A 25,833-nucleotide genomic window follows, 5' to 3' on the forward strand; every position below is an offset into this window, starting at 1 on the left:
TATAGACTACTAGAGTCTAGACTAGACTAAGGGCTCCGCGATCGGCTCATTTTGCCTCGTGATCGACCAGTCAATCGTGATCGACGTGTTGAGCACCCCTGGTCCAGGTATATAACGTCCACGGGTTCTCCCGCATCCACATGCCTGTTGACCTTTTCAAAGAATTCTATAAGGTTTGTGAGGCAAGACTTACCCTTACAGAAGCCATGCTGATTCTCCCTCAGCAAGGCCTGTTCATCTATGTGTTTTGAGATCCTATCTTTGATGAGGCATTCCACCATCTTACCCGGTATAGATGTTAGGCTGACCAGCCTATAGTTTCCCGGGTCCCTCCTCTTTCCCTTTTTAAAGATAGGTGTGACATTTGCTATCCTCCAATCGTCTGGCACCATGGCTGTTTTGAGGGACAAGTTGCATATCTTAGTCAAGAGATCAGCAACTTCATTCTTCAATTCCTTAATAACTCTTGGGTGGATGCCATCAGGGCCCGGTGACTTATTGATCTTTAATTTATCAATGAGGTCTGAAACATCTTCTCTTTCAACCTCTATCTGACTTAACTCCTCAGTCAGGAGGGGCCGTTCAGGCAGCCGTATCTGCCCGATGTCTTCTGCCGTGAAGACAGATGCAAAGAACTCATTTAATTTCTCTGCCATCTCTAAGTCTCCTTTTATCTCCCCTTTCCCTCCCTCACCATCCAGAGGGCCAACCGCTTCTCTGGCGGGTTTCCTGCTTCTAACGTATTTGAAGAAGCTTTTATTTTATTTTTTTATTTTAGTGTTTTAATTATTTTTAATTTAATTTAATTTTTTTTAATATTTAATTTTATTTTAATATTTTAATTTATTTTATTTAATGCTGCTGGCCATGCGTTCCTCATAGTCTCACCTGTGTTTCCATTGTTATTTCTTCCCCATCACCATAGACATTGACATATCTGATAGGCCCTGCATGTTTCTTTGGGTCACCATGCAATAGGGTCACTTCTGACCCTGTATCCATTAAGGCCAGGACCGTCTGCACATTCCCTTTGGCCCAATATATGGTTAGGGGGATGTGAGGACGTGGGTCTCCAGGCATCGCTGTCTTCATTAGCCTTACCACTGGAGCCCGCCCATTCCCCTATTCCTGGGGTTGGGCTACATCCCACCCAGATGTTGTGAGGTCCTCCTCAGAGGAAGCCGGAGAAAGCTCATCCTCGTGGTGCACTTCCACCACGAGGTCTGTGGGACTTGCCTGCCTCACTTGGGGCTTTTTCTTCCCCTTGGTGCACTTGTCTTTCCAAAGCTTACGTGGCTCCATGGTAGAAAGACCATCTAGCTGGTCCTTGGGGACTCCTTGTTCTAATAGGTCAGCCCAGAGTTTCCACTGGGGAACTGCTTGTTCAGGCTGGGGTGAAACCTTCCTCTTACGACCTCTCCCAGTGGCTGCCCTCCCTTCATACTCGGAGGGATGCCTCTAATTTTGTACATTTCGAGCCCTTGGCCGGGAGAGGCTTTCTTCGGGCATATCTTGTAGTTGCCCTAGCAGGAGAACTACATCCCCAACATCATGTCCCTGGGCTGGTCCTAATATGGCCACTATGGCACCTTTTAGGTGTGGTGGGGCCCCCCTTACCAGTCATGCCCTCATCCCAGGTGAGAAGGGCAGAGAATCTGGCCCTACGAAGCCTGGTACATACATACCTCACCAAGACTTTCTGCTACCCTGGCAGCTTTGTGGGCCCTTGCTAAGGCCTCCACGTAGGCTGAGTTCTTTTCTCTTTCCACTAGGATCAATTTTTTTAATTTGGCATTTTCTGCTCTTAGGGAGCATATCTCTGCATTTTCAGTAGATGACAGGCTCAACTTCCTTACCGAAAGAATGCCACGTTTGACTGCTCCTCCCATATACCAAACCATCTTGGCCAGAGCCCAACCCATACGAAAGACAATCCATGCCTTCCAGAAGGCATCAGGGACACTCATTTCCCTCACCATAGGGTTCATTGTATTCCACACCCACCAGGTATCCATTCTGCCTGTTTCCCTGGTTTCACACTACACATGCTGCAGGAAACTATATGCCCTGGGTTCGAACCCCACTCCCGGTACCAATTTGTTGTGCCACAGCTCCTCCCCACTGGGTCACGTGCCTGCTTAAGGCTGATTAGTTTCCCTTTGTTTGACTCATCAGTGCAGCAAGCAAAAGTCAAAGTCAGCTCCCAGTCCAATCAGTCAAAGGTGCCAAGTCAGAGTCCAGAGCCAATAAGCTGAGTCACAGTCCAAGGTCATTTTCCAGGTAAGCCAGTCCAATCAGTCAAAGGTGCCAAGTCAGAGTCCAAAGCCAATAAGCCGAGTCACAGTCCAAGGTCATTTTCCAGGTAAGCCAGTCCAATCAGTCAAAGGTGCCAAGTCAGAGTCCAGAGCCAATAAGCCGAGTCACAGTCCAAGGTCATTTTCCAGGTAAGCCAGTCCAATCAGTCAAAGGTGCCAAGTCAGAGTCCAAAGCCAATAAGCCGAGTCACAGTCCAAGGTCATTTTCCAGGTAAGCCAGTCCAGTCAGTCAAAGGTGCCAAGTCAGAGTCCAAAGCCAATAAGCCGAGTCACAATCCAAGGTTGGTCGGCTCGGCTCGGCTCCACCATGCACACCTTCTACAACCCACAAACCCTTCCTGCCTCAGGTGCTCCTTATATCCCTGAGAGCCCTATTGCCTTCAAGTGGCTGCAACTGTGCAGCACACTCTGCTGGATGCCCAGGCCTTACCCTTAAAGGGACCACTGCAGACACCACATTCTACCTCCTTGCCAGATCTTCTGCTATTCCAATACAGCCAGGAGTGCGTTTGATCAGTTTCGGCAGGTATGCCAGCTATGCCCATACTTGACCCAATCAGACCTGACCACAGTGGTCCATGCCTTACTGACTTCAATACTGGATTACCATAGTGCACTCCAGTGGGGTTGGCCTTGAAAGCTTGGAAGCTGCAATTAGTGCAGATTGCAGCAGCCTAGCTGGTTACTGGAGCTAAGCATTTTCACTCTGTTGGACTGCTGCTTCACGACTGCACTGGGTGTCCATTCCTTTCTGGACCCAATGCAAGGTGCTGACCTTTAAAGGTCAAGAAGCCCTTCACGGTTTGGGTGCAGATGATCTGATGGACCGCCTTCTCCCATACTTTCTGGCCCAATCTCAGTGGCTGTCCATCCCATACACAATATTATATGCTTCAGAGTCCAAGATTCCTTGAGGACCTTGGAAAGAAACATTTTGGTGAGTTTTCTAGCAGTCATTTTCTGTGGCTTTGTGCTATGCAGTCATGTTGACACCTCTCAACGATCTCTCCCCCCTCCCGTTTTTGCCTGTTGGTTGGTGAAAAGGCTCCACTGCCACAAGGGCAATGCAATCAGATATTAAGCAGGATGGCAGATGAAATGGATCCACTCCTGATCTCCCCACTTCAGCTGAGTTCAATGACTTCTCCATGCCGTTTACAAAAGAACAAAACCGTTCAGGGAAAAGCCCCTCGGTACAAAACAGGTGATCCAGTGTTTCTCAGGTGCTACTGCAGCATTGAAGCTGCTGAGAGAATCTAGAGGGAGACCCCTATCCTGTGACCCTCTAATGCAGGGGTCTCCAACCCTTTCAGTAGGAGGGCCACACTGTATATTTTACATAATTTCCTGGGCTGAAAAAATTCGCCATGCACAGCACAGTCTCTGGCCAATCCATTGTGGAAACCTGGTTTGTTATCATTTGTTTACATAGGTGCAAAAGTGGTGCTGTGTCCTCACTTCTGTAGCATACCTCAAAAGTCAACATGCAGAAACCCAGTTTGTTTTATTGGCAGGGATGAGGTTAACGTTGTGGATCTTACAGCCATGTGGATCTTACAGCATATGGCGCAGGTGATTGAAAGTGAGGGTCAGCCAGGCTGGCACACTCTGGCCATGTAGAGAGAAGTGCGGCAGACAGAACTGCACATGTTGACTGTCCAACTGTGGTTGGGAAAAAAATTATCTAAGTTGCTGCAAGTCAGGTAATGTCTTGTGGCAGGCCAGATTTGAACCCTGGACCGGAGGTTGGAACCCCTGCTCTAATTGCTAACTGAGAGTTGGTCACTGAGAAGGGCTGCAATCCTGTGCGTAATTTCCTGGGAGACATATCCGCTGAATCCGTTGGGTTTACTTTTGAGTATATTTTTACATGCTAAATAGTGTCCATTGGAGGTTCCATTTCTCTGTTGCTAATCAAAATATTATCTCTCTGTTCCAGGAAGGTGCAGTCAAGACAATGAGAATCAGAGGAAGCCTCATGGGGTGTCACTGGAAACGGCGTTGTGTGATGTAGAGGAAGTGACTCTTAGAGACCAGGATGGATCAAGGAGGCAGGAGGGAAGACCAGCAACTGTCAGGTGGACTGAAGCGCTCATTCTTCAGGTTTCTGATTTCCGTGAAATCCCAAGACAACAAGAACATCCAAAGGGGAAGAGAAGGGAAAGGGGGGAAACAATCAGTTCTGAATCCTACATTAATGAACACAGTGAAATCTGCACAGGGAAGAAAAGATTGAAGTGCTCTGAGTGTAGAAAGGGCTTCAGGTCAAGCACCCACCTTGGACCCCATGAAAAATTCCAGACAAGTGAGAAATCTGTGCATGAAGACAGATCACAGAAGCAGAAGGGAAGCCATACAGAGAAAGAGAGAGAAAAATCTGATGCTCATCAGGGTGGGAATTTGAGTGTCTTTCTAGATGATCCAGAAATAGAAACTAGAAAGAAGAGGGAAAACGCCCCTCAAATTGCTAAAACCTTTAATAATAAATCAAAACATGAGAAACTACATAAATGCTTGGAGTGTGGAAAGAGCTTCACTCAGAGGACAAACCTCTCTGTACATCAAAGAATCCACACTGGGGAGAAACCATACAAATGCTTGGAGTGTAGAAGGAGCTTCACTCAGTGGACAAGCCTCTCTGTACATCAAAGAATCCACACTGGGGAGAAACCATATAAATGCTTGGACTGTGGAAAAAGTTTCAACCAGAGATCACACCTCACTGTGCATCAAAGGACTCATACGGGGGAGAAACCATATGAATGCTTGGAGTGTGGAAAGAGCTTCTTTGCTACGGGAAACCTCGCTGCGCATCAAAGAATTCACACTGGCGAAAAACCATATGAATGCCTGGAGTGTGGAAAGAGCTTCCGTACGAGAGCAAACCTCACTGAGCATCAAAGGACTCACACAGGGGAGAAACCATATAAATGCCTGGAGTGTGGAAAGAGCTTCAGTCAGAGGGCAAACCTCGCTGTGCATCAAAGAAGCCACACTGGAGAGAAACCTTATAAATGCTTGGATTGTGGAAAGAGCTTCTTTCAGAGGAGAAGCCTCACTGTGCATCAAAGAATCCACACTGGGGAGAAGCCATATGAGTGTTTAGAGTGTGGAAAGAGCTTCAGAAAGAGAGCAAACCTCACTGTACATCAAAGGATTCACACAGGGGAGAAACCATATGAATGTTTGAAATGTGGAAAGAGCTTCAGTAAGAGAGAAAACCTCACTGTGCATCAAATGACTCACACAGGGGTGAAGCCATATGAATGCCTGGAGTGTGGAAGAAGCTTCAGTCGGAGCTCAAGCTTGACTGTGCATCAAAGGACTCACACTGGGGAGAAACCATATAAATGCTTGGAGTGTGGAATGAGCTTCCCTAGGAGAGCAAGCTTCACTGTGCATCAAATGACTCACACAGGGGAGAAACCATATAAATGCTTGGAGTGTGGAATGAGCTTCCCTAGGAGAGCAAGCTTCACTGAGCATCAAAGGACTCACACAGGGGAGAAACCATATAAATGCTTGGAGTGTGGAAAGAGCTTCCATAAAAGGGGAATTCTTACTATGCATCAAAGAATCCACACTGGGGAGAAACCATATAAATGCTTGGAGTGTGGAAAGAGTTTCCGTAGGAACACACACCTGACTGGGCATCAAAGGACCCACACAGGATAAACTGTATAAATGCTGGGAGTGTGGAAAGAGCTTCAGTGACCATTCATACCAGAGAGAAACCATATGAATGTGGCGGGCGACATTGCAGACCTTTGCCCCTGGAGCGGTGATAGAGAGATTTCTGGGACTTGGTCTCTGGGTCAAATTGCTAAGCAGACATAGACTTCTTTATAACCATATAGAAAAATTTATTTACATGCTATTTACAGATTAAGAATAGATTAGGATGGATACAGGTTCTAAGTTACCCCATGGTGGATCTTTGATTTCTTCCCCGAACCACACCCAAAACTCCTGTACTTGTACTCTATGAAAAACAAGTGACCCATGTGATATTCATGTCACTTCCCTCTCCTTATTTGGCATACTGGTGCATGGTTCTAGCCCTCACTGGGAAGTCCGTTATCCATGGATGGAGAAGTTCTGGCTTGCACTTTGATTTCACAAGACCTTGGAATGTTCCTTTTGGGAAAGCTATGACACACATGTTTTTTTCTCTCTGCAGGTCATCTTGACATTTTCTACCTTGTTTTTAACAGAAAAACACTAGTCATGTTTTTCCTAATGTTCCTCCTCTGAGAGAAGTTAGGTTAACCCCTAAAATCTCTATCAGCGGAGAGACGTAAATCCATCACTGACTCCTGGTAAACAAATTCAGTGAAACCATATGAATGCCCTCTGGCGACAGGGAGATTCTTGAAGAACATCCAGGTACCCTGTCAGGATAGAAACCACACCCATTCTTTGAGTATAGAAAGAGTTTCGGTAGGGACAGGGACCTCTTAAAAAAATTAAGACAAGGATTTTCTACTTGTGTGTTGGCATCCTTCAGTCTCGGAAGACTATGGTCTCGCGCTCTGAATAGTGGTTCTGGAACAGTGTCCTCTCCAGTGCATGAAGCCTGGGTAAGGTAGATATGGAGGATAGACTGTTACCCATGCAGCAAATCCTCCCTCCCCACGATGCGGAAATGGTCCAATGGAAAGGCAGAAGCCAATACGGTTGGTTCCAGCGGCGTTGCGGGAGTTGCCAGAATGTGACGGTGTTCAGCCATGAACTGCCTCAGGGACTCCAGCTCTGGATTTTGCCTCGAGGTTGACTCTTGAAGCCTTTTCCATAACTGGATGTAGCCACAAGGCAGTGAAGGTTTGGGATCAGAGTTTTCCTTCTCTCAGATGAGCTGCCTTCCCAGGCTGAGGAGTCCCATTTACCCGGTGGCTGTTTAGTTGCCTCTTAAGACAAGTACAGCCAAATTGAGGGCCTATTCTTATCCCCAGCCCCCAGGGGTTTCTACATGGTATCCAAATCATGAGTGTCACAAGAGTTGACTGCCCCTCCCTGGTTTTACTATCAGGAACTGACCTTGGAAGGGGATCCTTTGAAGTGGGTTTCATTGGGGTGATGACTTCAGAGATGGATTGGGGATCTCCTGTGTAACACTTTGATGTGTGTTTTATGATCTCTTTTATGGGTGTCCGAAATGGGCATGTCACTTGGATTTACCCATGGGGGGGGATGGGATTTTATTTCAAGTTTGTAGGACAGGAATAAATCTGCCAAGCCATAAATCTGCTATTGGGAGTAAAATCTGTTACCTGATGGAAGGGACAACAGCAAAGTCTGTCCCAGGTGTGATTAATTCACATTATGCCAGGGAAGAAGACCTGATGATTGGCCAGCAGAACTTCAGCAGATTTGGGGGGTATATTATTATTATTAATTAACAGTATTTATATACCGCTTTTCAACGGAAAGTTCAAAAAGTGGTTTACAGAGAAAATCAATGGCTCCCTGTCCCAAAAGGGCTCCCAATCTAAAAGGATGCAAAAGAACACCAGCAGACAGCCACTAGAAAAGACAGTGCTGGGGTGAGGAGGGCCAGTTACTCTCCCCCCCCTCATCGCTGAATAAAAGAGCACCCACTTTAAAAGTGCCTCTTGCCCAGTCAGCAGGGGTAATATCAAGGATTGGATGTGATCCCACAGGGGGACAGGGACTGTGCTCCTGTTTAACTGGGCAAGGCACTGAACACGCATTTGGCATCTGAAGTGCGGCAGAGCCTGTTTGGATACTCATCTTGGACACTGGAACTGGCAACCTTTCGTAGCATCTTGTAGTCAGAGTAGGGATAAATTGGCTTTATTATTTGGTGCCTCCTGTGATTATGAACTTGTTCCTTTTGTCCAAATGTTCCTTTTGAATTCCCCCCCTTTTTGCTATACAAATTCCAGACTTCCAGAGAATTCCAGAGTTCTAACCCTAGCTTAGTATGATCAAATCTCTTTTGAAGAGCAGCTGGAGCGTGTGTGTTTCCTTGACCAGGGCTGGGTGCAATTCCACAGAACTCAGAGGGAGAGTAGTAACTTCTTATTAACTGGAGGGAGCCGGCTAGTTCCTTCTCTCCCTCTCCTCTGTCTAGAGGAGGTTGAGCTGTTGGAGCAGAGAGGCACAGATGGAAGGGATGAGGGGAGAAGGTGTCAGGATGTGAATTTACAAGCCTGAACAGAACAGGACAAAGTGCCTGTAATTCAGCTGAAAGTGCAAAGTCATGCTGAGTCATCAGAAGCTGATACACTCATGTAACGTAAATTCTGATTGGCTAAATGAAATATAAAGGTGGAGGACCAGGTGCCAGCTTCTGGGGCTGTCTTCTGTCTGTACCATTTTGGACTGAACTACTAAGAGTCTGCTATGGGCTTTTTTGCTGCTGTATATACATGTAAATAGCCTTGGGGAAGGAAGCGACTGTCTGCATTTGTTCTTCACTGCAAGGACTGGTGACCTGCTGGTATTTTCTTTCCTATCTGCGCACTCCACTAGCAAAGCTAGGTCATTTGACACCCGAGGCCCATAATTTTTTGTCACCCCACAAAACATAATTATTATTAATTAAATAATTAATATTATTTTAATATTAATTTTAATTTTAATTAAATATTAATTTAATAATAATATTAATTTATAATAATAATAAACTATTAAATAATAATAATTAAATTATTATTAAATAATAATTAAATATTAATATTAATTTTAATTAATATTATATTAATTGAAACGCATCTGCCATTTTGCTGCCCATTCTGCCAGTCTGGAGAGATCCTTCAGGAGCTCCTCACAATCACTTCTGGTCTTCACCACTCAGAAAAGTTTGGTGTCGTCTGCAAACTTAGCCACCTCACTGCTCACCCCTGTCTCCAGGTCATTTTTGAAGAGGTTGAAAAGCACTGGTCCCAGAACAGATCCTTGGGGCACACCACTTTTCACCTCTCTCCATTGTGAAAATTGCCCGTTGACACCCACTCTCTGTTTCCTGGCCTTCAACCAGTTCTTAATCGATGAGAGGACCTGTCCTCTAATTTCCTGAGTATGGAGTTTTTTCAGTAGCTTTTGGTGAGGGACTGTGTCGAACACCTTCTGAAATTTAGAAATTTAATGTCCATGGGTTCTTTCATATCCACATGCCTGTTGACCTTTTCAAAGAATTCTTAAAGGGTCGTGAGGCAAGGTTTACCCTTACAGAAGCCAGGCTGATTCTCTCTCAGCTACGCGTGTTTATCTATGTGTTTTAAGATTCTATCTTTAATGAGGCATTTCACCATCTTACCTGGTATAGATGTTAGGCTGACCGGCCTATAGTTTCCCTGGTCCCCCCTCCTTCCCTTTTTAAAAATTGGTGTGACATTTGCTATCCTGCAATCTTCTGGCACCATGGCCTTTTTGAGGGACAAATTGCATATTTTAGTCATGAGATCAGCAATTTCATTCTTCAATTCCTTAATAACTCTTGGGTGGATACCATCAGGGCCCACTGACTTATTGATCTTTAATTTATCAATGAGGTCTGAAACATCTTCTCTTTGAACCTCTATCTGACTTAATTCCTTGGTCAGGAGGGGTATTCGGGCAGTGGTATCTGCCCGAGGTCTTCTGCCATGAAGACAGATGCAAAGAACTCATTTAATTTCTTTTATCTCCCCTTTCCCTCCCTTTCCATCCAGAGGGCCAAGAGCTTCTCTGGCGGGTTTCCTGCTTCTGACATATTTGAAGAAGCTTTTATTATTCCCCTTAATGTTGCTGGCCATGTGTTCCTCACAGTCTCTCTTGGCCTCCTGTATCACCTTAAATTTCTTTTGCCACAGTTTGTTCCTTTTTATTCTCTTCATTAGGGGAAGACTTCCATTTATGGAAGGGCTTCCTTGCCCTTTACGGCCTCTCTAACTTGGCTGGTTAGTCATGTGGGGACCCTCCTGGAGTCACCTGTCCTCTGGTGGGCTCCATGACTAGCTGCTCTAAGGCACAGTCATTTAGCATGTCAAGGAATCCGGTCTCCTTTTTGTGACCAGAACACAAATTGACCCAAGTCTATATGAGGACAATTGAAGCCCCCCATGATTACAACCCTGTCCCTCCTTGTCACCTTCCTGATCTGTTTCCTCAATTCAACGTCCCCTTCCAATTTCTGGTCTGGAGGATGATAGTATGCCCCCAGTATTACATCGCTCCACAGGCCTGGTAATTTAACCCACAGATATTCTATGGTGGAGTCTGACCCACCTTCAATCTCTATTTTGCTGGATTCTTTCTCTCCCTTAACATAAACGGCCACCCCACCTCCAACACGCCCCTGCCTGTCCCTCCTGTAGAGTTTATAGCCCGGAATTGCAGTATCCCACTGATTCTCCGCATTCCACCAGGTTTCCATTATGCCCACTATGTCAATGTTATCCCTTGTCACCAGACATTCCAGTTCTCCCATCTTTGCCCAGAGACTTCGGGCATTTGCATAAAAGCATTTGTACATGGAATGCCCCAGGATGGGTTGCTTATTAACTCCTTTGTCCCTGCATCCTCTCATTGTGCCAAACCGTCTATCACATCCCATCATGCTACCATTCCAAATTTCTTCTCCTACTCTGCCTTTACTTTGTTGCTCTCGAACCTCCCCATCCTCGTCCCATAGGAATGAGGAATCCCGAACCGGATGCCCCTTGGCTCCTGTCGGCCTTCCCCCAGGGATCAGTTTAAAAGCTGCTGTGCCCCCTTTTTAATGTTATGCGCCAGCAATCTGGTTGCATTCTGGTTCAAGTGAAGCCCGTCCCTCTTGTACAGGCCCCGCTTGTCCCAAAATGTTCCCCAGTGACTAATGAATCTAAACCCCTCCTCCCTACACCACCGTCTCATCCACACATTGAGACCCCTGATCTCCACCTGCCTAGCTGGCCCTGCGCGTGGAACAGGTAGCACTTCAGAGAACACTACCCTTGAGGTCCTGGCTTTCAGCTTCCTATCTAGTAACCTAAATTTGGCCTCCAGGACCTCCCGGCTGCACTTGCCCATGTCGTTGGTGCCAACATGCACCATAACCACGGCCTCCTCCTCAGCACTGTCTACCAGCCTGTCTAGACGAGAATTGATGTCTGCAACCTTTGCAGCAGGCAGGCAAGTCGCCATGCTGTCCTCACATCCATCGCAAACCTTCCTCTCTATGTTTCTAATAATCGAATCCCCCACTACAACCCCCCCCAACCCCCCTCCCGCTGAGGAGTATGCTCAGTGCATTCAGATATGGGCCCATCCCCTGGAGAAGGGGTCCCCCCTAGATGATTGCTTCCCTCCTCTCCAGGATGACGTCCTCCAGCCCCGAGACTTCCCACCCGGTCAGCTGAGGAGCTGCGCACCTGGGGGTGCAACGAAGCCTGATCGCCCCTGGAAGTCTCCCCGTGGTCCTTCTCTGCCTGCCTCTGCTTCTCCAGGTTGGCCACCAAGGCTTCAAGGGAGTGTTCCCTGAGTTCCCTGAGCTCCTTACACCGAGGACACACCCATGACTTATGCCCCAGAGGCATATGCCCACCCAGGCAGGAGGTCTGGCTCAGTTGGTAGAGATGCCGCCTTGCCACAGGACAAGTGTCAAGACCTTGGAACAAGTGTCAAGACCTTGGGACATTTTCTCACAGCTCCAAACACCTCAGGGTTGATGACTTATTTGCTCCTTTAGAGAGACAATCTTATGCAGCTCCTCCCATGAGCCTGGCCGATTCACCTGGAGTGACCAATTGTTCTCGGCCCCTTTCTCCTACCAGAGCTTCAGTTGATGGCCAAGAGGGACCAGGCCCAGATGAAGGGGAAGTTCCACCAGGTAGGGGAGAGGCTAAATTGTTAATGCAACAATCCCTTCTGGCTGCTAAGACTGTTAGACAAATTTTTGTCCTATTAGAGTATATTATTGATCTTTTAAAGGGGCTTCATTTAGATTCCTTTAATCCCCACCAAGTGCACTTTAAGCCAAGTTCTGTTTCCAAACCTTCTGAGCCTCGTGCTGCTTCTTCCAGTTTCAATCCTATGGAATCTTTTTTTACTGCTGCCAGGAAGACTGCTTCCAAGCTAATTTATGATCCTAAGAGTGCTGCTATTACAGTATTTCCCTACAAAGGTCAAACTTTTGACTGGTCCAAGAAATGGAAGGCCAAGAAGTATCTGGCCAACCTTTTAAGGAAGGATTTATCTGAAATCAACCTATCTGGAGTTGAGAGACTGCCTACGACTCAGCGACAGGAATGTTTTTTACTCCATTTTCACTCACGTTATATTCCCAGTTTGATGTTTTCTCACTCCCGTGACCTCAGAGATATTGGAATCAACCCTCATAGACATTTTAAGAACTTGGTTATAATGAGGCTCGCTCCAGTTATCATCAAGGACAATTTTAAGCTTCCTAATGAGCCCTCACAGCCTCGAAATACTCCTCCTGTTCGGAATTACAACACCTCTCCATCTCTTTTGGATCTCCCAATATCATCTACCTGGCCTCCTCTTTTGTTGGCTCCAAGCTCGGATTCCAGTGACCCTATTGGACCCTTGGCGGAACGCTCAGAATTCTCTCCTTGTCCTGCACTCAGCCTTCTTTCTTCTTCCGAGGTCTCAAACTCTGCCCCCAAGGTTTCAAGTAATCTTTCACCATCTACACCTCCCTGTGACAATTCCGTTTCCCTTAATGGTAATCTATCTATTCTCAATTCACCCCCCGGTCCCCCAGGCGTACGCCTATCACCCACTTGTGTGGTGGACAGAAGTTCCCAAGGAGGCACTTTTACTTTTATTGATGCACAGGCTCAAGTAGCCCCTCCCCTTATTTATGATTTTATTAATACAATGAAGAGTCAATCGGATACCTCATTGGAGAACTTTTTAACTGCTCCCTCAAGAAGCCGCGCATCGAATATTTTTCCTAAATCGCCCGACAAGATGGTTGCGGCTGTGGACTCCTATGTGAACGGCTGTGTTCTCCCTGTATCTCCCCATTGTATTGTGGCCGATGATCCTTCCCATTGACTGTCAATCCCTTATTTTTCCCCTCAGATTTCTGTGCCTTCCCTGTGGTTGATTTCCTGGAACATTGCTGATTGGAACAGAAAGAAGGCTGATCTTGACTTTATTAAATTTCTGTCCAGTTTTGATATTATTTTTTTACAGGAGACCTGGTCTCAGGAAGTCCCATCGATTCCCGAATTTGCTTCTTAACATCTAACCGCTTTAAAATCCAAATTGAAGGGATGACCCCGGGTTGGCCTGTGTTGTTTGGTTTGATTTTATCCTTGGTTCGATATAACCCCTTTTCCTTCTCATTCCCTCTTTCTTCAAGTTTTCCTATTTAAATGTAATGAGTTGCAAATCCTTATGTTGAATGTGTGTATTCCCCCTTCTGACCCAACCCCTCTGGATTATTGGGCAGATGTGAGGGGAACAGCCCAGAAGCTAACGACTAAGGTGGTCGCCCAAGATTGCTGCGGCTTTAGATCACTGGTTCAGAGAACCTGAGACAGAAAACCTTAGACACATTATTGAATCAACTAATTCCCCACACACTGCAATTCAGGCTTACCATACAGTTACTCATATGTTAGTTGTGATGCTTGGCTCGATACAGTTTTCCACCGACAATCATGGCTGGTCCTCTTGGTTTGATTCCGATTGTTTGTCTGCGAAGCATTGGGTTCGACAGCTTTTTCGTTTGATTCATGCCAATCCCTCCCCTGATTCTTTAGATTTATATTTCTCCTCTAGGAAGTATTGTCAAAGGCTTCTAGAGTCGAAGAAGCATAATTCCGTTTTTAAAAAATGGTTCTTGCTGTTGAAAGCTATTTCATCCAAGAACAGCAAGTCCTTTTGGCATTTGGTTTCCAATTCACCCCCTCTTTCATATGAACAATGTCCTATTTCTTCTTCTGTTTGGGTTTCTCATTTCTCTAAAGTTTTCACCTCTTCTTGTTTGACTCTAGCTCCTGTACACACACCCCATGATCTCCCTATATGGCCCCCGGTTACTAAGGATGAGGTGGTAGAGCTAATTAACTCCCTGAGGACGGGGAAAGCCCCTGGCCCGGACGGCATATTGTGTGAAATTTTAACCCATGATCCTAGTTGGTGGTCTGATTCTTTAGCGAATCTTCTCACCCTGATAGATCAATCAGGGTCTTTCCCTGATTCCTGGCTATCTTCAACTCTTGTTCCCATTTACAAAAAAGGTGATCCTTCCTCTCCAGGCAATTACAGGCCGATTAGTCTCCTCTCCTTTGTGGGGAAACTTTATGCTGAACATCTGCTGAACAAGCTCACTGCCTGGGCCCAGCTGAAAGCCTTGCCGGGGAGGGAACATAAAGGTTTTTGTTCGGGATCTTCTACTCTTGACCACGTCCTGCTACTCTCTTTTCTTGTAGAGAAATACTTAGTTCACCACAAGGGCAAATTGTTCGTGGCTTTTATTGACCTACGTGGAGCCTTTGACTCCACCAATAGGGAAATTTTATGGAGTAAACTAGCTTCATGGGGATTGACTCCTGATTGCTGTTCTTAATCCGGCGACTTCATTCTTCCAACTTTTGTCGAGTTCGTACTAATAGATCTGGATCTCTTTTGGACAGGATTTCAGTCACCAAAGGCAGTGTTCTGCATGGAAGGAAGTGTCTGCACTGTCTTGTGGTCTCTCCCTCCCAATGGGATTTCCACGCTCCACTTTGGCGCTACCCCTGCATCTGGAGAAGCTGTTTTCCCTGCACGCCAGTGGTATAGCCAGATCATTTGACACCCGGGGCCCATAAAGAATCAGACTCATTGGTCAGTTTTGAGTTAAGGAAGTCCACTTTGTTACATAAGCCAGTTGTGTTTTCTGTTTCCAGTTTTTTGGCCATAATTTTTGATAGAGTTATTTTCAGGGCAGCAGGGGAGGATAGCCCTTGCGTTCCCGATAGCAGAGTGGCATGGAGGAGTAGGGAGAAAGCACAAGAAGCAGGCGATCCCAAACAGCCAAAGGAGCAGACACAGGCTTGTTTGTTGCAGAAGCAGGCATTGGTAAAGGAGCAGGCAGAAGAGTAGTCAGTCAAACGGTCCAGAAGTCAGGGATACAGGGAGGCACAGGCACGACACACAGTCCAAGTCACAGAACAAACCAGCAGCAGAACACGCAGAAACTCCACCACAGCAACCCACATTTGGTGTCTGCTCTTGCCCCATATATACCAGGGCCAGCCAATCAGAATAGGGCAACCTCATTGTCACAAGACAGTCTTGTGACCCACTCTGATCGGCTGTCTAGTGGTGCATTGCACCATTCCATTATAGCCTACCTGACTCGGCACACATCTCTCCCCAAGTCATGTGACTCCCACCTGTAACAGGTGCAGCTGATTGCATCAGCATATATATACACAGTGCTACTGTTCCTTTACATTTCACACCAGGCCTGGACATCAAGGCCCCTCCTGCCACATCCTGGCCTGTAACAATTCAGGACCTGGGATGCCAAAGGCCTGACAGCAGCGCCGGAGCTCATGCTAATGGGGACTCGTGGAGCTTGGGATGTGCTGCTCTGCAGCTAGAGGAGCCTGGCAAGGACCGGGACTCATGGACTCTTAGGGAGACAGGCGCACTGACGCTGGAAGGAGAGGATAACCCTTACCCCTCTGGCTTCGTGGTGTAACGAGAGCCGGATGAATGTTAAACATCTAACAAGAATAAACAGCATATTTCAAAGTAATCTCTGCTCACTGTGGTTCATACCAAAAAGGGGTAAGTCTACCGCCACTCGGGCCCTGTCCAGATCACCTGTAGAGCCTCCACGAGGGAAGGCGGATCCTAGGATGGAAGTACAAGACTATAATATAAACCACAACACTGTTCCCATTCCTAGAAATTAAAGTCAATTGCCCAGAATCTAGACCAGCCATTTTCAACCACTTTGCCGTGGCACACTGGTGTGCCGCGAGTGGTCCAGAGGTGTGCCACCAGAATTTGTGGGAAGGTCATTTATTAGTAGGGCCAATGGGGGATGTGAGCCCCCCACTGGCAGCATGGTATGCCTTGTCAATTGTCAAAAATCTGATGATGTGCCTTGACCATTTTAGTCATGGTTCAGGATGTGGACTCACCTCCCTGCATTACAATCTCTGCGCATGAACTGGAGGTTGTCCATGACTTTGTGTACTTGGCTCAATGATCTCTGACACTCTTTCTCTCGATACTGAGCTAAACAAACGCATGGGTAAAGCAGCTACCACATTTTCCAGACTCACAAAGAGAGTCTGGTCCAACAAGAAACTGATGGAACATACCAAGATCCAGGTCTACAGAGCTTGTGTCCTGAGTACACTTCTGTACTGCAGCGAGTCATGGACTCTTCGCTCACAACAGGAGAGGAAACTGAACGCTTTCTACATGCGCTGCCTCCGACGCATTCTTGGCATCACCTGGCAGGACAAAGTTCTAAACAACACAGTCCTGGAACGTGCTGGAATCCCTAGCATGTATTCACTGCTGAAACAGAGACGCCTGCGTTGGCTTGGTCATGTCGTGAGAATGGATGATGGCTGGATCCCAAAGGATCTCCTCTATGGAGAACTCGTGCAAGGAAAGCGCCCTACAGGTAGACCACAGCTGCGATACAAGGACATCTGCAAGAGGGCTCTGAAGGCCTTAGGAGTGGACCTCAACAAGTGGGAAACCCTGGCCTCTGAGCGGCCCACTTGGAGGCAGGCTGTGCAGCATGGCCTTTCCCAGTTTGAAGAGACACTTTGCCAACAGTCTGAGGCTAAGAGGCAAAGAAGGAAGGCCCATAGCCAGGGAGACAGACCAGGGACAGACTGCACTTGCTCCCAGTGTGGAAGGGATTGTCACTCCCGAATTGGCCTTTTCAGCCACACTAGACGCTGTTCCAGAACCACCATTCAGAGCGCGATACCATAGTCTTTTGAGACTGAAGGTTGCCAACAGTGTGCCGTGAGATGAAAAAGGTTGAAAATCGCTGATCTACACCATGTACCCATTTCAAGGCTCCAAGAGTTGACAACTGAGCAAGTCGTAGTCCAGCCCCATTTATCTTTCCCAGGGACAGAAATGAGGGAGATCTGAGTCAGACCCCACACTAATAAATACACCTCTTTCCTCTGACCTACCCTGACATTCAAATCTCCAAATAAAAGCAGAGGAAGGACGGCACACATACTAAGTTGTCAAGATCTGAAACAAAGAATCCCATTGTCGATTTCTAGCAAAACCGGAACTAACAGGGGCATATATACATTTACTAATAAGAAATTCTGATCCCTTCACATTATCTTAATTACCAACAGTTTGTCAATATGATTGATCTTCATTGCACAGGCAAAATTAATATGTGGAGCAATCATTACTGACAGTGCACCAGATGGACCGACTTTGATAGATGGAAAAAAGTCATGGATAGAATGACCTTTCATGGCAGGAACAGAGACAGGATTATAACCCGTGAAAGTTATGGGATTAATCATCCAGGTCTCTTGTGTAAAAGTTTCATCAGATTTAATACTCTCTCCCAAAGATGATGTCACTATTGTTCATTTGAGTAACTGTTTTTAAAGCTGATATTCAGGCATATAATAATGCTCATAAATTTAATTGCCAGCAAAACTGAATTTTTTCATTTGAAATACTGTATTCCAAAAGCAGCTCTTTCTATGATCAAAGCATAATGTAGTTTATTCTGTGGGAACAACTTCATGTGACTGAAGGCATGTTCTGTGGCAGATGTTTTCCCCACATTCCAAGCATTTATTCCAAGGTTTTGTCTCCTGTATGGATTCTTCGATGCACAGTCAGCTGGAAGCTCTGACTGAAGCTCTTTCCACACTCCAAGCATTGATAGGGTTTCTCTCCAGTGTGGCTTCTTTGATGAACAGTGAGGTGTGAACTCTGGCTGAAGCTTTTCCCACACTCTAAGCATATATATGGTTTCTGCCCTGTGTGGATTCTTTGATGAACAGTCAAGCCATTCCTGTATCTGAAGCTCTTTCCACATTCTAAGCATTCATATGGCTTCTCCTCTGTGTGGGTTCTTCGATGTGTGGTCAGCTCTGAGCTCTGAATGAAGCTCTTTCCACAATCCAAGCATTTATAGGGTTTCTCCCCAGTGTGGGTTCTTTAATGCACAGTCAGGTGTTGACTCTGATTGAAGCTCTTGGCTTCGGCACCTGCCCCCAGGTAGAAAGGATATCCTTACCCAGAGAGGCCAGGAGCCCATAATTCTCCAGTGTGACTTCCCTGGGCAGAGGGTTTCGGCCTGGATCCAGCAGAGCCTCCTCCTCCTCCTCTGTAAAGCACACAGTCACATCCTCAAGGGACACCAGAGCCTGGAAGGAGAAAACAGTCTCTGCTCACAAATCAGTTCTAGCATAACACCTCCCCCTCCCGCTTCTCTTTCTCCCACAGGAATTGCGGTGGGCGCAACTGGGCTTTTCCCTGCAGTGTGTTTGGCAACACTGACCCAGCGGTTTGCTTGAATCTATTCTTTCTGTTCTTTGTTTTGTGCCGACAGGGGCCAACCCTTGAAGGAGCATCCAGTTCGGAAGGAAAACCTCAGTCCTCCTCACAAGCAAATGCTTACTGGAAAGGGACTGGTGACGGAGAGACGAATGCACTCAGGCAGGCTGCCTCTTCTCACCTCAGCAGGTGCGATCGAAGGTTGAAAAAGGGAGGGAGCCGCTCAGAGAGAGGAATTCTCGACTCCAAACATGTGAGGATGGTTTAGTAATAGGGACCAGTTACAGGATTTCACTGGTCACCTGACCGGCATCCCAACCCCTGGAGTTTCAAGGACATCACACACTCTTCTTCTGAGAGGCCAAATATGAGATCTTGCGCCACCAGACAAATGCGCTTCCTTCAAGGCCTGTAAGAACTAAGGAGGGAGCCACGCAGTTTCTTGCGCTCAGTCCCCCTGGTCCGGCCCTTATCTGAGCAGGCTGTAGAGTGGCCAATTCTGCTCTACGCCTAGGAGGACAGGATCTGGACCTCAGCCCCAGTGCCATGTCACTGTCTGTGAGGAGACAAGCGAGATGTGAAGACATTCAGGCCCTTTCCAAGCTTCACTTCCTTGTGCAATTGGACACTATTTCCCTCCTTGCTCCGTGACTCTGGTTCTGACCCAGAAACGCCCCAGTGGGTGAGCCCCCCAGCCCTCCATTCACTTTCTGCCCCTTCTCCTGCAGCTTGTCTTCTCAGCCCCCTCCCCACCTCTCCTATTCCAGTCTTTACACTGCCCCCCCAAACCCCCACCCTGCAAATGAAGCCACCTAAGAGCAGATCCAGCATGGAGAATCTGGGGTGGGGAGGTGGGAACTGCAGCTTGTCTTCTCAGCCCCCTCCCCATTTCCTTCACTGGCTGGTTACAGCCCTTCTGCCCACCTCCCCCCTTCCAGTCTTTACACTGCCCTCAAGCCCCCTGAGGCAAGGCCCTGAAAGCCATGGGCCAAGCAAAAACAAGTCATTAAAAGTTAAATCATTTAGCAGTTAATGGGAACTTAATAGTACTTAGCATAAACAAATATTGGCAATAAGGTAATTAAACAAATTAGGCTCACATGTTTAATTTTAAAGTCATGAAGCCACTCATGCAACCAGACCAAATGTTTAACAGAGCAAATGTATGTAGCCAATTATGCTAAATGTTACTTATGTTCAAATGTTTATGTTTATGGACGTTTATAGTTGAAACAAAATGTTATTCATTTCACAAACAAATATGTTTAGCATTTTACAAAGACTCACAAAGGATCCATTTTTGCTGTCTCTCAGTCTGAAGAGGCCTGCAATAGGAATTGCAAGCAGCCATAAATCAGTGTTTCTTAACAAGCTGACAAGCAGATAAGGTTCAGAGTAAAAAAAAAGCCCAGTTGTCAAATTTAATGTGAAATGATAAATGAAGACCAAATTGAACAAAGGAAAGCACAGGTTAGATTTTAGAATATAATTCAACAGGTTTTCCCTTCTGAGCCAAATGTTTATGGGTGTTTATGGCCATTTAGTTTAAAACAAATAATGCTTAGGAAATAGGAACATGTTATGTTTAAATATAAAGAAGGGCATTTCTCTTGGTTTGATGTAGGAAGTATAGGATCCTAGTGTAGGATCTTGGTTTGATGTAGGAAGTATAGGCTAACTGGCAGTTTCACTGAGATGGCAGAAGAATGTGCCTCTGGCAGCCTGCCAGAGAGATAACACATCCTGCTACTAGCCTCTATTTGGAAATAAGGTTGCTATGAGACATCCAAGCTGTCTAAGTTGGAACTGAACAGAGACCATTTTAGATTCTACAGCAAAATTCAAATAGATTTTCCTTTTGTTTTATTAGTTCCCTTTTGAACCAAAATATGCACTGGGAAGGCTAATACACCAAAAGTTCATGTTAAAGGGATCACAATACTTAATAGTTATTGCTTAAGAGTGTAGATTATGTTCAAGCCATGTAAATCAGATGCAACCTTGGCAGAAATAATTTGTCAAGCAGACAGCTCAATAAGGGAGCTGCATCCCTGTAACTTTAAAGAGGCACAAACTAATTAAAGAGTCTAACAAGAGGATTGGAATGTGGTATACATCTCACAGATAAGAACTCTGTAGACTCAAGTGACAGATTTGAAGACTTATAATTGGAACCAGAAGTTACAACTAAAGTGAGATAAGATAAATTATAACCAAAAGAAAGAAGTAGTTAGGGAGAAATCAGGAGGTGCACCTGCAACAATTAAATAAGAAAAGTAATATTTCAAGACAGTTTGGCAACATGAATCAAAAGATACAGCAAGAGAAGCAGGAGAAGACACAATTTAAATCATTTCTAATAAGAAAGTCTTAGCTAAGCAGCTGTTAATCTTGTCTAGCAATAAAGACACCTGCGACAATTAATTAGGAAAGAGTTATAACTAAGAGTTTATACACCGGTCAGAAATGTTTTAATGAAGAAGACGACCTTGGCAAAGACAGTAAATCTGTTGCTAATTCCAAGATACAGAAACAGCTAGACAAAGTAATAAATTTGTCTATCCCTAATTAGCAGAACATTCCTGAGAACCACTGTCAAAGCTAAATGCTGGCAGGAGGGGTAAGATTCAATTAAAATAAAGAGAAATGTTTCTTAAAAACCTTATTTACAATAAAAGTTAGTTATGATACATCACAATAACAAAGTCACTTATTAGGAATCACACATGGGATAGAGAATTAAAGACCAAGGGGCTTAGTTCAAACAGAGGTTAGCCCACAGTGATTAATGACCAGATAGAAAGAATGTCAGATAAATAAGCAGGTGGCTGTTTTCAATTTGTCAAAGTCAGAAATATCCAGTTCTGTAATAAATGAGTATACAGTGCCACCTAGTGGTTTTTAAAATACCATATTTGGAACATGAAACTTGAAACTGGCCAATCAAATGTTTGTAAAGTGATCTACCTCTGATGTCATAACATCACCCAATAAGTTAGATTTTTCAAACAAAGGAGCCAAAAAGCTATGTCAGGAAGTGGCTTCCCTTAATATTTCCCCCCACCCCTTTGCCTCTCTAAGAACCCAGTCGCTCCTTTTAACCCTCGGAGTGCCGACCAGCCCAGAGGAGAAACTTTGCAGAGCATCCAAGTCTGGACCCAGGTGGGACAGGGATGCATCTCCTCTGGCCAGGCACCCCTCCTCCTTCCCATCTATTATCATTTTTGTTCAAACTTCATGATACACAGTTGTTAACTAGTGTCGAGCAACTGACACAAGTCTCAGCCTGAGACCCAATTAGCATCTAGGAATGGGTGCAGTGTGCAGGACCAGTGGCGCGGCTAGAGGGCGCGCAAAGTACTTGCAACCTGTGCCATTCAGCTGCTCTCACCCCACGCAGGAATTGCCCTTTTGGTTTGCCAAATCCCACAAGCCTGGGGTGGGGGACCAGATTCAAGGAGAACAGAGTGCCTCTGCCTTGACCCATTGCACAGAAGAGGGAATCCTGGCAGGTGCAGCTCACCATGGAAGGGTTTCAAAAGTGGCACCAAGAGGCCTTCCTGCAACAAGGTCATCCAAGCTAGAGATGCCAGGATGGATGTTGAAGTAGCAAACAGAGAAACTCTTATCACAGAGATAAAAGAACTTCGAAACAACTGGAAATGCATATGGAATGAAGCCAAATTGGTTGCATCAAATCTAAATATAGAAATAACACTCTCCCACAGAGGTGATGGAGTTTGGCACCAGAGGGCAAGGCCACATGATGGCAATGCACCTGATACTGACTTGGAAGAAATGTATGGCACAGATGATACTCCAGAAGAGGCCTCTTTCAGAAAGTGTGTGTTTGATGTTTTGGTTGACCTTGTTATAGCAGGATTCACCGTCCGCTTCAATACTGTTAAGCAGTTGGCAGAAAAATTTGATTTCTTGTGGCAGTATCTCTCCATGTCTGCATGTGATGCAGAGAGAAAAGTTTTATCTTTGTCAGAACAATATCCTTAATAGTGATGACTTTGGAAAAGAAATGCAACATTTACCATCAGTGCATAAAGCAAATTTTGGAACTGCACAGTTAAAACCATTAGATCTGTTGAACTTGTTAACAGAGTACAGACTAGGTGACCTGTTTCCAAATGTCTGTATTAATTTAAGAATATTGTGAACAATTCTAGCGGCAGTAGCTTCTGCAGAGCGGCCATTTAGCAAACTAAAGCTAATTAAGAATTATTGAAGCTCTACAGTGTCTCAGGGCATCTTGTGGATTTGGCCAGGTTAAGTATCAAATCAAGCACTGCCAGAACAATTAAGTTCCATGTTGTGATTCAAAACTTTTCACAGAAAAAGGCCAGGAAAGCTCTTTTTGCAAAGTAAATAGTAAAGCTACAATTCAAGACACGCGTTCCAGGAAGTAAGCCTTCTCATCTACATTATGTTCAGATAAAATGTGCTTTCTTATCCTTTTTTATTTATTTATATTATACCCATCAACCCCCCATCGCTGCCGTCCCCCCTCGTTGACCCCTTCCCCTTTGGGAAGGGGCCCAAAAGAAACTTTGTACCCCCTGACAAAATACCTCTCAGAGGCCCTGCTGTGTGCACTGGGGCCGAGCAGGAAAGGGATCACCACAGCCAGGGACACCTTGCAAAGCTGGGGTGGGAATTCTGTGCAGTGCACGCAGGATGCACGTGTCTAAGGATTCACACAACACCTGTGCCCAGAGGCACACTGGAGGATCTGTCCTTGTTGGCACAACATCCAGGCTGGGTCACGCCTGAGAGGGTGCAAAGGACACATGACACGCGACCTGCAGTATTCTCATGAGCCACCATCTGAATGCACAGAGGCTCAGAACACTCCAGCTTCCCATCCAGAGTGAACACTCCCTAGTGTCACCTCTGGCACACAGCAGGCTTCAGGATGGCAGGGCTCTGCCTGGAATTGTGATGTCACAGGGGCAAACCTGCTGCTGGCTGCGGTTGCTAGGCAACCAATAAAAGGCTACTGGGAGGGGTTGCTAGGCTACGGACAATGTGGGCCACTGAGGGAGGTTCAGGTGGAGGCTGGGAAGCACCTCCCCCACAGTCTCCCCAGAGGATGCCTCAGGCCTGCCAGGCAGAGGACACACCGGTGAAGCGTCACTTCTCTTCCCAACCCCAACAGCCCGCCAGTCTGAAAGGCCAGAGGCAGGATGGGGGGCCCTGCTATCACCCCTGCCCTCAGGGGAGCCTGGCTGGCTGATGGCTGGCAGAGGGTAGTGCCCTGACAGAGCTCCCGCAGTCAGATGGCAGCCTGCTCCACATGCACAGCATCAGGATGGGGGGGAGATTATCAACCTCCCCTGCCCTCAGGGGAGCCTGGCTGGCTGGCTGGCTGAGTGAGAGCAGAGCCCTGACAGAGCTCTCCCTGTCTGATGGCTGCTGGCTCTACATGCACCACAGCAGGATTGGGGGGTGGGAGAATGCAAAAATCCCCTGCCCTCAGGGGAGCCTGTCTGGCTGGCTGGCTGGCTAAGAGCAGAGTCCTGACAGAGCTCCCCCAGTCTGATGACTGCTTGCTCCACATGCACTGCAGCGGGATAGGGGTGCAGGAGTTGACCAACCTCACCTGCCCTCAGGGGAGCCTTTCTGGCTGTCTGGCTGGCTAAGAGCAGAGCCCTGACAGATCTCCCCATGTCTGATGACGGCCTGCTCCACAGGCACAACAGAAGGATGGTGGGGCAAATACCAACCTCCCCTGCCCTCTGGGGAGGCTCTCTCTCTCTCTCTCTCTCTGGCTGGCTGGATGGCAGCAGAGCCCTGAAAGAGCTCCCCCTGTCTGATGGCAGCCTGCTTCAGAGGTAGAGAAGCAGGAGGGGGGCTGCCATCCTGCACTGCTTGCAGAGGAACCAGACTTCATGATAACTTTTTCTGCTCTCCCTAATAAGAATATTTGTTTGAACAGTGCTGCGATGGGGACAGGGAGTGTGCAGATAGGGTCCTGGGAGGAGGCCAGGATCGATGGGGGTTCCCTAGTCTCGTACTTTATTTATTGGGGTCATGGCACAAAAAAACTTGATGGCCACTGCCTTAAGGCACATCCAGCTGCCCTCATAGAATAAACCACATTAATGCATGGAAGGCAGGGCCCATGAGAGGGGGGCAAAGGGGGTAATTTGCACCTGGGCCCAGGGTCAAAAAGGGGGCCCAGGACCCAAAGGAGAAGGCCCAAAAATGTCCTGGGATCTTACATTTTCCTATCTCACCAAGACTCGCTGCAGCACGGGATGGTGGGAGCTACTGCTGCAAGCCATATGCACCAAGCCCAGGAAAGCATCCAAAACACTCCTCGACACCGTGTCAAATCTGGAAGGAAACTGGCCTGCCACTGCAGCTCTTTGGCTTGTGCATCCGCTTGTCATGAAGGAGTGTCTGGGAGCTCTGGGACGCAGCTGCTGCAGAAGCACGTTTGGATACGCACAGGACACTACCCATCCTCGTGTCAGCCTCCATACGATGATGCTCATTTTGTGCAATTCTCTATTTCAAAGATTTCAGAGAGACCCAGAAGTATGTTAGTCTTCCATATGGTTCTCTGGCTGCTGACGCGTCACAGGCAGGTAGACTCGGGCTCTGCACTGGTAAGCTTGGTAGATCAGGGCTCCAAAGACAGTTACGGCTAACACCAGCCTGTTTTGCCCCAATTCTGCCTGTCCTGTTGCCTCCCTCCCTCCCTCCCCCTGCTTTGCCTTGTTCTGGCCCCCCTTATGCCCCTTGTCTCCACCCCCCACCCCGCTGCCTCCCTGTCACCTGGGCCCAGCCCGGGTGGCCAAAAGCTCCCCAGGAGCTGGGATCTCCTCTAGAGTAGAGGCCTCCTGGGGGTAAGACCCAAGTGCCATCAGGACTGGGGCCCCTGGCAGAACACCTACCTGGGAGCAGGGGCAAGGCCCAGCTGGGAACAACAAGCAGGCAAGGTGTCAGGAGGGGTGGCGCTGGACCAGCCGGGGGTTGGCCTCATAAGGAGCGTGGAGAGGGAAGAGAGAGGAGGCTCCTCTCCAGAAGGGGAGAAGGC

General features: G+C 46.9%; 1 protein-coding gene across 3 annotated transcripts in view; it reads left to right on the top strand.

The window, feature by feature from the left end:
• Positions 1-7,601, top strand: part of LOC136640365 (zinc finger protein ZFP2-like) — a 246,632-nt gene extending 239,031 nt beyond the window's left edge. For all 3 annotated transcript variants that reach the window (XM_066615437.1, XM_066615440.1, XM_066615439.1), the window contains one exon: positions 4,255-7,601. In XM_066615437.1, the coding sequence (XP_066471534.1) occupies positions 4,255-5,990 (1,736 nt within the window). In that variant the 3' untranslated portion in view covers positions 5,991-7,601. The remainder of the gene's footprint in view (positions 1-4,254) is intronic.
• Positions 7,602-25,833: the final 18,232 nt, after the last annotated feature.

Source organism: Tiliqua scincoides, chromosome 2 (genome assembly GCF_035046505.1).
Source record: "Tiliqua scincoides isolate rTilSci1 chromosome 2, rTilSci1.hap2, whole genome shotgun sequence".
Taxonomy (NCBI): domain Eukaryota; kingdom Metazoa; phylum Chordata; class Lepidosauria; order Squamata; family Scincidae; genus Tiliqua; species Tiliqua scincoides.